Here is an 11,660-nt window from a genome sequence, read left to right as displayed (position 1 = left end):
TTAAAAGTTGTTTAACTATTGTATAGCCAGAAAGACAGGAATAAACCGCATTGCAGCCTATTACAATTCAAGTGGTTTAAAATGAAAAAAGCATCTCTACTTTCTCTTGAATACACATTAACATTTATTTATTTACTATACTTATATAGAATTGTAACATCCACCTATCTACCCACCGAGACATACTATAGATATATAGTATTCATAAAGTGTGTGTGCACTTTGTGTATATTGTATAGCTAGCTATGTGTGTGCGGATATGCATCTATGTAGGTATCCAAGAAACAGTGGGGCTGCTTTTTCATTTTGAATTGCAACAGGTTAAGATACGGCGAACTCTCCCTGTGTATATGCGCCAGACAGCTAGATAGCTGAGCTAGCTGTATGTACGCACAAGGTTTGCACCAGCCCTTTGCCATGTGAAGCAGGTTTATACAAATAACAACACCCAGTATTGTGGATTGTGTAAACCGGAGGATTAAGCTCCTGGTCATGCACAAAGAAAAGGACTCGACATAGTGGGCGAGTTGTGGAAATAGCAGCGGAAGATGGGAAGAACTTCCCGACAAAAGGAAGAGGAGAAAGTTACGGGTGTGTTTGCAGAAACTCGGGGATCGCCTTGCCGGGATCAACTCTGCGGCGGAGAGCGCCGAGCAAAGCCGTTGCCCAGGTGGGAAGGCGGGCCGGCGGCTAACGGGCTGGGAAGGGAAGTTACAGTGACTTGAAATAGTTGCTGCAAAGGCAAACCCAACAAGGGGAGCGGGCTGCCGGCGGCTGAACGCGCAGGAGCGCGATAAAGAGCCGGAGAAGAATATTAAATCGCTGGCGAATGAGCAAATAACCCCGCCAAAGGGAGAGGAGGGGTGAGGCCGCCAGCTACGGCGTGGGTGGGGCTGACAAGAATGGAGTACATTATGCAGTTCATTTAGTTAACAAGGGAAATAATGAGGAAGCGTGCAGCGTGAATGCCAAGAGAACAGGCACAAAAAGCCTATTGAGAGCCCCGGCCGCTCCTGGCGTAGCCATCACATGGCAAAGGCCCTATTTAAGCGGCGAGCCCGGCGCCTTTCAGCACCACTGGGGCTGGCCAGCACCCCGAGGCACCTCCGGCGGCTACAGCAGCGCCGGGCCGGCAGCGCGGGGAGATGCCGCGCTCCTTCTTGGTGGACTCGCTGGTGCTGCGGGAGGCGAGCGAGAAGAAGAGCGAGAGCAGCCCGCCGCCGCCCCTCTTCCCCTACGCCGTGCACCCCTCGCACCCGCTGCACGGGCTGCCCCCCGGCGCCTGCCACTCGCGCAAGGCCGGGCTGCTGTGCGTGTGCCCGCTGTGCGTCACCGCCTCGCAGCTGCACCCGCCGCCCCCGGCCCTGCCGCTGCTCAAGGCCTCCTTCCCCCCGTTCGGCTCGCAGTACTGCCACGCGCCCCTGGCCAGGCAACACTCGGCCTCCTCCGCTGTCAGCGTCAGCCACGCGCCGGCCATTTACCAGACCGCCTACCCCCTGCCCGACCCCAGGCAGTTCCACTGCATCTCCGTCGGTAAGTGCCGGGCGGGAGTGTGATGGGGGGGGGGGGGAGCTAAGAGGTGGGGCAAACGGACCCGATCCTGCCCTGCCAGACTCCCCGTGCGCTCCCTAGGCGGTGCGGGCCAGGGCAGGATGGGGCCAGTGTCGGCTGGCCCTAATTGAATCCGAGGAGGAGAGCTGGCCCAGCCCCCGGCAGTGCAGGGTATGCCATCGGTGCAATGGCAACTGTGGCCTGGGGAGAGAGGATGACACTGCAGGGTATGCCATGCCCAGCCTGGGCACTGAGACCTCGTATATAATGCGTAAGGGGACCTGTGGCACGGCAGCGCACGCCGTACACCATCCATGCCATGCCGTGTAATATCTCTGGCATGGGGGTGAGTTGGCGGGACATGCCGCCCACCGCCTAGGCAATGCCAGGTAGCGTATGCAACAGTGTGAGTCCTGTGGCATTCATAGAGGCACCCGGCCAACAGCTCGGTGATCTGGCTGCTCCCAGCCTGCCGGGGTGTGGGGAGGTTTCAAGGATGCCAAATGGGCCCCTAGAGCAGCTCTTGGTGCAGCAGGTTTAGCGCCACGGAGTCTGACCGTCCGCTTTCCTCTCCAGACAGCACCTCCAGCCAGCTGCCCAGCAGCAAGCGGATGCGCACCGCCTTCACCAGCACGCAGCTCCTGGAACTGGAGAGGGAGTTCGCCTCCAACATGTACCTCTCCCGGCTCCGGCGCATCGAGATAGCCACCTACCTGAACCTCTCCGAGAAGCAGGTGAAGATCTGGTTCCAGAACCGCCGGGTCAAGCACAAGAAAGAAGGCAAAAGCAGCTCCCACCGAGGAGGGGGCTCTGCCCACAGTTGCAAATGCGCCTCTCTGGCCACCACAAAGTGCTCGGAGGACGACGAGGACTTGCCCATGTCTCCATCCTCCTCAGGGAAAGACGATAGAGATCTCACAGTCACCCCCTAGCCCCAGAGACCAACCCGAGAGCAGAAGGGGATCTTGCCCTGTCCTATGCCAAAACTCTGTGGAAGGATTTTATACCGTTTTGTATATTTCATGTAATTTACAAAGGACTTTCTGGCCTTTTTATAAATCCTGTGAGTGCCGCTGTGTCGTTGTAAATAAACTGTCCGTGTGAGCCTAAATGTCGCCAACTGTTGCTATTTTGCTTGTGGTGAGGGGTTTTGGTTTTGTCATCAGGCAAAGCGCTCCGCTCCCCAACCTCTGTGTTGTGAACTGTGATTAACTGTACCTGGTAAACAGCGAATGTCCAGAGCAATCTATTTTTCAGAGGGGGCGGAGAGGGGAGAACTAGTTCTGTAATTTCTATCAATGGTCGGGAATCATTCAGCTTTATTCTCTCCCGGCATTTCGTCCCTCTCCAAAGCAAAAGTGGAGATGCGCACAGGGTCACTATGGTGATCTCTAGAAGCAGGTAATGAAGTGTGAAATGTGGTTTGACGCCCCCCCTTTTTTTTTGAGGGGAGGGGAAAGATTGGGGAGAGGAGTTTGTTTTTTTTCTGTAAAATTTGCTTGATGCCGTTTCTTCTGACCCATAGCTATGTAATTGTATGGTTTCTGTAATACCGGAAGATATTTATTTATTTATTTATGTAAAAAATAATAATAAAATTTTTGCATAAAGACATTACGTGACGCCTTTTTATAAAAAAGCTGTAATTTATGTATCCTACAGCTCTCCAAAGTGTGCTTGTATTTATATATCTAACTAAAATTAAGTTGGGTATACAGAGGAACACTGCCGTATATATGTAGAATGTGGTATATTTGCCTGCATGATTGCCTCACCCTAAATATGTTTGTGGCCAATATATAATTTTTATAACATATATAAGGACCAATTAAAGCATATTTTAATAATATATGCATCTCTTCTTAGTCCAGCGAGAGCTTTTCCTGCTGGAATTTAGCGCATGTGATGCTTCTTTGATGCTACATAATCAGGAACATAGGCTTTCATTCCTTCTAGCAGTTTTTAAAAGCAAAAGATGCCGGTACTTCTGATCCTTGGGGAATAGCGCTTAAGGCTGGAAGCCAAACTAATTAGAGATTGACATTTTTCCGAAAAGCTATGATCCCCGCTATCCATGCGCTCATCCCGCATCCATCCATTGACCTGTGCTTGCTAGCCGGAAAACCTGAAACTGAATCTTTGTCGGTCATCCCAAGAGCGAACATCGGAGTTACATTTATTATTAACAAATAATTAACACCTTTCAAATGATATTTTCCCCGATTAATAACTTGAAAGAGGAAAATACCATGCCTGCCCCCTTGTTTAATTCTCCAAATCGCTTCTCCCTTCGTCTGGTTTTATCCTAGTTGAGATAGAACTGTACAGAAGTCTCCATACTCTCCCTGCACATCCATCAATGGACATTAATCCGTGGGTTTCCCGAATGCGAGAAATCTCGGTAGACAGGAATTCCTATAGTACCACCGAATGCCACCTGCGAAAGGATTGCGCATTTGTAGACGCATCTAGCCCGATGTTCTAATTATATGGGGGTTCTTTAAACACTGATCTCATGCCACTGCATAACTTTACCAGCAACATTTATCAGGCAGTTAGAACAAACGAAATCCGGTGCCACAGATGATTACGCCAAGGTAGTTTTGACGGAAACAAGGATTGGCACATTCCCAAGTGCAGGAGCAGAGTTGGGGTCTTCGCGCGGAAAGCGCAGTAAACTGATCGCTTTGGTAAGGTTTAATGTAGAAAATAACTCGGGCCCATGTCGAGCCCTCGGGTTATTAAGCAGAATTCCCCAGTGTTTACATAGGGGAGTTCTGCTTTAAAAGTGATGGCACGATCTGTCCCCTCGATTCGGTTCAGTGTCCCCTCAACCTCCGCTCTCCAGTCGTTGGCTTTGAACGCTTTTAACCATCCCTATCTCTGGCTTCCAGGCTGCCTCCCTGGGTGACACGCGTTAGAAAAGAAGTATGTCTCCTACAGCCTTTGCCAAAGGCATCTCTGCACCTTGTATTTCTACAGCTCAACACACTGTGCCCAGCTTCAGTGTTCCAAACGCCCAGGCAAAACACTTACCGGTAGCTATCACCGCGCTACCAAACACATGGTCATCAGATTTTAAACGTCCCTGTTAAAATCAAGGGGAAGGTTCTGGCTTTAAAATCGATGGTACGATATGGCAGGTGAGCGAAATCTGATTGAGCAAATAACGGATGGATATTTTGAGTCATCTGGCCGTATGATGTACAGTATCTTGTGTTTCTTTAACTGACATTGGGGAGAAAATATATCACCATTTGTTTCAGCGTAGCAGCCATGTTAGTCTGTATCCGCAAAAAGAACAGGAGTACTTGTGGCACCTTAGAAACTAATTTGTTAGTCTCTAAGGTGCCACAAGTACTCCTGTTCTTATCACCATTTGTATTAGTATTTGTTCTCTTAATAAGTAAACCAGGGGTCTGTCCTGCAGTCCTAATACAATCTACTTTTAAAACGAATTAATCTGCACTAAGAATTAGTTGTGCTGTTTTAGTATTCTATATGTTGTTTACACAATACCATAGGTGTGCAGGGTGCTTAAAAGACAGACAGACAAAGCCCTCGTCCTCCGAGGTTATGATTAGCCTTAAGTTAAACGTGTGGGATATTTGCTTCTGTATTGTCCATAGGTGTAGACAAGGGCCATCTTAAACTCACACCTGTCTTTGATGTATTACAAATGAAGCACTTGCCTCGTGTTACACAGATTGCTGCATTTCTGGGGAATAAGGATGATAATTCAGACTGAAGCAACGTGGAGGCCTCTGAGTTTTGGAAAAGTTATTTACTCATATGTTTATTCTCCCTCAGAGAATTGAATAATACATTGTCAGACTCTTATGGAACCTTTCCGCTTTCTGTTGCAAATAAAGGTCAGGTAAGGTAATGCAATTGAGTAAATAAATCGCACCCGTAAATACCGATGAAGAGTTTAAAAGACGCAGAAACACTCTGCGGATCATCTTCTAGCTGGGAAGCAGCCCATGACCACAGCAGAGTTCGTAGGGTAGCAGTATTTCTCTACAGATGCAACAAATTGCTTGGGTTGCTGTTTTTATTACAACCGTTAATCTCTGTTCTGACAAAGACGAAACCAATAAACCCCCAGCATGACTTCTGCATTGATCCACTCAGTCAAGCTGAAGTTAAAAAATCTTTAAGGTGGAATCATAAAGTCTTATTAGAGAGACCACAGGATCGGGACCTTAGTCGCTGATCGAGGTTGATCGTATCATTAGGACACACCGAGCACTCTTCTCTTGCCTTTACATGTTAATTAAAGACTCTAAACGTTTCCAACCTGATGGAAAGCAAGGACAGGTGCGAAATCGTATAACCGATTACACCGCTTTCCTCTGGGTTCTGGTGAACAAGGGGGATTCAAATCATATTCCCTACACTATGCCTTTGCTTTGCACGGGGCCGCCTGCCCTGTGACACCAGAAGGTTTCGGGCAGTGCAGTCCCCAGAGCGGAAGGGCTGGAAAGCACCGATATTAAGGCAAATGTTCTGCACGATATTCGATTCTCCCTCTAATCGCTTTGCAGTGATGTCCGAAGTGATCAGACCGAGGCTTCCCGATCTGAACTCACCTCGCATACACCCACCAGGGATCATATCCTGGTTCCAGAGGAGTTTTTGGGAGCTTTCCCCTTCACTTCAGTGAGGCCAGGATTCGGGGCATAGTTATTTCTGTAGCTGCTAGTAATCTGTGAGTGCTTCATATTTCAAGGGATTCATAGATTCTAGGACTGGAAGGGACCTCGAGAGGTCATGGAGTCCAGTCCCCTGTCCTCATGGCAGGACCAAATACTGTCTAGACCATCCCTGACAGACATTTATCTAACCTACTCTTAAATATTCCCAGAGATGGAGATTCCAAGGGAAATACAGTATTTCAAAACTCCAGATTGAAACCAGGCTGCACTATTTAGGGCTACTTCTCTCCGGGCCTTTTAGAAGGGCCAGGCTTTCCCAAACGAACTCGTTTTATACCATGAACAAGGCTTGGGCATATCTCCCATTGGCACCAGCGGGAGCGCGTTGCGGTGGCATGCTGAGCCTCGGAACGCGCGCTAACAGTCCGGATCCTGAGACCAGACGTGATTACTGCCTCCACCGCTGCCTTCGTTGTTCCAAACTGGCTCTGAAGGGGGGAGGGAGGAACCATAAAGCAGGGGAGGGGGTTGAACAAAAGCAGGTGAGTTTAGCAGAACACCAAAGGACACATTCTACCCTCGGACGCACCTGAAATTCTTTCATGAAAGTAACGGGGAGATGCACTCATCGCCCTAAGGCACGATTTGGATTCTCTCTGCTAGATACAAGCTTGCACTTATCTGCTTAAACTGCTTCAGTTAAACCAGTTTGGTTACACCTGTGCAACCCCGTGTGGACATTCTTACTTGGTTTTGTGGCTTTTTTTGGTTTAGCTTGAACCAGTTCCTCGTCGATTTAAACCAAACTGAAATAAGCCTGATTTAAACTGACATAAAAAGCCACACGGCCTTTCTCAGTAGTATAACGAAATCATTTTTAAAAATCACATTTTAAGTTAAAATGGTGCCACTCTACATGTACCCAAGCCCTGAATCAGGTGTATGTGGAGCCAATTTGTTGAGTGTGGTATATTCCAGATCCTTGCTGCTTGTGGAATAATTTATAGTCTTGAGCCCAGTCTGATGTGTAAACGTTAGGGAGCTGTCCAAATACGTGACAGTTTATACTTTTAACAAACTGAATTTGAGATCAAAATGCCAAATGCAGTGCTCAGGGACACCTTGTGGATTTGTGACAGTCACTGAAGGCCACGGGATCCATAAGCCAATAAAATAACTGCATTGTTCTGTGTTTGCAGCATATTCTGATTTTCAAATGTAATATTGATAACCATCCTTATTTTAATATTAAGACCTGCATTACACTCAGAAGTTGCCCTATCAGAATTCTACTATGTTGACCAAGACACACAAAGTAAATGATTATTGTAATAATTCATATTAATAGAATACAAATAATAAATAAGTATAATCATTCCACCTAGGAGCCCCAGTTATGCAGGAGCACACCATTGTGCCAGGCGCTGCACAAACAGAACAAAAAGACAATCTCTGCCCCAAAGAGAACACATTTAATATATTACCAAAAATAAAGGACAAATAGGATTTCTTCATTTCGCTTTTCAGAACATGTGTTAGCAGGAGCCAATCAAAATGAAAATAGTCGATAAAAGAGACTGTGCTATGTACCGGTCAGTGGCCTGCTACATTGTATTTGTGGGCTATGTATACCTAGCTGACCAAATTCTGTTCTTGCGTTACTATGTTCAACTCCACTAAGGTCAATAAAGTTTTGAGAAGCTGAAGTTCTGGAAGAAGGTTAAAGGATATTATAGTATAGTTAGGAAAGAGAAGAGATTAAAAGAAAGAGGAAAATGTAGGAATTAAATAAACAAATTAGAAAATATACTAGAGATGATTATGATCATCATCATCATTGTGCCTAGGACTAATAATAATAATTTGTTATTGTTAAGTATTAATTATTATTATTATTGAAGAACCTATAATATGGTTGGCATTGTACAAACATAAAACGAAGGATTGTCCCTGACCAAAAACTCTCACAATTTAAAAAACAAATCAAGGACCCATCTGGATGAAGGGTAGGGGATAGGATACAACATACAGATAACATAATCAGACATGTAATTGACCACATTTTGATTAAACATGGATAATTCAGTGGTTTTCTTAAAGCACTATCGAATATTCCAATTAACCCTCAGCCATGCTGATATTAGCCAGCTAGTCATTTCTGGCTATTATCATCTGGCTAATTTCTGGTAGGCATCAGGATGGAAGTGGGTTTTCAGGAGGGATTTGAAAGAAGAGAGGACTGTGACTTTGGGGATCACCTCTGTGCCAGGGCATTTCATGGGTAGGGCTTGTGTTGAAGAAAGCCCCAGAGATGTCAGTAGGATAAGCAAGCACACAGCAATATATGCTTTATGAGCTAAGAAGGCAAAGCAGGGATTACTCAGAAAAAAAAGTTGAAAAGAGAGAGAGACAGCACCTGCTTTGGGAGACACAGGTACCTGCATTAGGAGGAGTAAGCAGAGTCCTTATAGGGCATGTCTACACTGCGATGTAAGCCCAGGGTTAGTGGGACTTGAGTCAGCTGACCTGTGTTAAGAACCCAGGGCTTGAGCAGCTACACTGATTCTTAACCCTGTGTTAAGAATTTTCTAACCTGAGATAGAACCTGGGGCTCTATCATTGCAGTCCACATTGCAGCATGCAGACCTGACTCAAACCAACCATATCCCATATTCCCTAGCAGCCTTCCAAAATGTGTCTGCTGTAGCCCTTTGGCCATGGTACACTGTGGGAAAACTTTACTGCCCACCCTGCACGTTACAGGAAGTTTGAACAGCCCGCCAACAGGGCCAGTGCTACCATTTAGGCAAACTAGGCGGTTGCCTAGGGCGCCAAGATTTGGGGGCACCAAAAAGCGGTGCCCCCAATTTTTTCATAGCGTTCCTACTCCCCCTCCCTGACCGCGCGGTAGCAGCTCCACTTCTCCCGCCTCCCAGGCTTGCAGAGCCAATCAGCCATTTGGCGCCGCAAGCCTGGGAGGGGAGGAGAATTAGAGTGGGGGCGGTGTGCTCGGGGAGGAGGCGAAGCAGAGGTGAGCTGGGGTGGGGAGCTGCCACACGGCTCCCGGGGGGGAGCTGCCGCATGGGGGGCGCCTCAGGGCGGGGGGGGGGAACTGCCATTGGGGGGCACCTCAGGGTGGAGGGGGCGGGGAGCTGCCGCAGGGCTGGGGGGGGGCGCAAGGTGGAAGTTTCGCCTGGGGCGCGAAACTTCCTTGCACCGGCCCTGCTCGCCAACACAGCCTGCCGAGCAATATGAAGGAGACAGACCCCTTTTCAAGAAGTTATCTTGTTTCCGTTTTCACTCCTGTGTCAGGAAATGGGCAGAGCTTCCATGAGGCACTGGTGGACATTTCAGTGGCATTTTCTGACCAACCAAAGGCACCTGACAGAACTTCTGATGAAGCAGGAGGAGAAGGCAGAGGAGGAAGAGTATCCTGGCATGGCAGACTCACACTGTCTAATGCTGCTCAATACACTTAGTATAATAGCCACTGATGCCTCCTATGTAGCTTGGTGCTTCTAACACAGCACCACCAGCACAGATGGGTGGGATCACATCATGATGCAGACCTGGGATGACCAGCAGTGGGTTCAGAACTTTTGCATGAAGAAAGCCACAGTTCTGGAGCTTTGTGAGCAGCTTGCCCCAACCCACCAACATAAAGACACAGGCATGATACCATCCCTGCCAGTCCAGAAGCAGGTTGCTATAGCCCTTTGGAAGCTGGCTACCACAGACTGCTACAGGTCCATTGCCAATCAGTTTGGTGTTGACAAGTTGACTGTGGGTAAAGTGGTGGTGCAGGTTTCTGAGGCAATCAGGTACAGTAACTCCTCACTTAATGTTGTAGTTATGCTCCTGAAAAATGTGATTTTAAGCGAAACGATGTTAAGCGAATCCAATTTCCCCATAAGAATTAATGTAACTAGGGGGAGTTAGGTTCCAGATAAATTTTTTTCACCAGACAGAAAACTATATATATATATATATATATATATACATACACACACACACAGTATAAGTTTTAAACAATTTAATACTGTACACAGCAATGATGATTGTGAAGCTTGGTTGAGGTGGAGAGTTAGAGGGTGGAAGAGGGTGGGATATTTCCCAGGGAATGCCTTACTGCTAAATGATGAACTAGCATTCAACTGAGCCCTCAAGGGTTAACACATTGTTGTTAATGTAGCCTCACTCTACAAGGCAGCACAAATGGAGGGAGGGGAGACAGCATGGTAGATCGAGACAGACACACACACACAAGGTGTGAGAGAGAGAGATGTGCATTGCCCCTTTAAGTACACTGACACCACTCTAAGTACATTGCCTTTGTAAGTATATCAGGAAGTTGAGACAGCAGCTGCAGACAGCAAGCTCTCTCTGTCCTGAGCCCTGTCATATCCCCACCCCGCTCTATATGGAGAAGGAGTAAGCGGGGGCAGGAGCAAGGGGGAGGGGGACACCCTGACATTAGCCCCCTTCTTTCTCCCCCCCCCATCCCCGCACAGCAAGCAGGAGGCTCCTGGGAGCATCTCCAAGGCAGAGGGCAGGAGCAGCACATGGCAGTGGGGGGGAGGGACAGCTGAACTGCTGGCAATTGATAGCCCGCTGGGCGGCTGCCACACAGGGGACTTAGGGGAACGAGCTGATGGGGGGCTGCTGGTCCACCCTGGTTCCAAGCCCCCACCAGCTAGCTGCAATGGGCTGCTCTTCCTGCAAGCAGTGGACAATGCAGGAGGCTGCCAAACAACATTATAAGGGGGCATTGTGCAACTTTAACCAAGCATGTTCCCTAATTGAGCAGCAATGTAACAACGAAACAACGTTAACCAGGATGACTTTAAGTGAGGAGTTACTGTGTGTGGTTTACCCCAAGGTTGTAGGCATAACAATATTTCTGAGGTAATTGCTGGCTTTGAGAGCATGGGTGTTTCCTAACTGTGCCAGGGCAATTGATGGGACTCAAGTGCCCATAGTTCGCTCTCCTCAAGGAGCACATAAGCGCATAAACCGTAAAGGGTACTACTCCATTGTTATGCAGGCCCTTGTGGACTATAGAGGCTGATTTATGAACATCAATGTGGGTTGCCTGGGAAAGTTAATGGTGCCAGGACTTTTCATCAATCGGGAGTCTACATTCATGGACAGGCTGGGACATTATTCCCATCAAATGACATTGTCATAAATGAAGTTACTGTCTGTACCCATGCCTCAGTGGGTCACAACTGAGGATGCCAAATTCAGGACGAACTGCTGAGAAATAGGGCAGATACACCCCAAGACTGGTGGCTAATCCCCCATAGGATATACCAAACCAGCAACCAAAGTAAACTTCTGTTTCACCACACCAGCTAACCAGAAGTGGGGAGGAATAGCTCAGTGGTTAAGCATTGGCCTGCTAAACTCAGGGTTGTGAGTTCAATCCTTGAGGGGGCCACTTAGGGGATC

At 47.8% G+C, this 11,660-nt stretch overlaps 1 protein-coding gene across 1 annotated transcript; it reads left to right on the top strand.

Annotated features, from left to right (window-relative positions):
- The first annotated feature begins 1,145 nt into the window (after positions 1 to 1,145).
- On the top strand, positions 1,146 to 2,483 carry GSX1 (GS homeobox 1). The gene is made up of 2 exons (XM_065423579.1): positions 1,146 to 1,533; positions 2,128 to 2,483. Exons 1-2 carry the CDS (start codon positions 1,146 to 1,148, stop codon positions 2,481 to 2,483), a joined length of 744 nt encoding a protein of 247 aa, XP_065279651.1.
- Positions 2,484 to 11,660: the final 9,177 nt, after the last annotated feature.

Source organism: Emys orbicularis, chromosome 1, assembly GCF_028017835.1.
Source record: "Emys orbicularis isolate rEmyOrb1 chromosome 1, rEmyOrb1.hap1, whole genome shotgun sequence".
NCBI classification, from domain to species: domain Eukaryota; kingdom Metazoa; phylum Chordata; order Testudines; family Emydidae; genus Emys; species Emys orbicularis.
The sequence above is the reverse complement of the archived record's forward strand: the minus strand, read 5'-3'. Positions and strand labels throughout refer to the sequence as shown.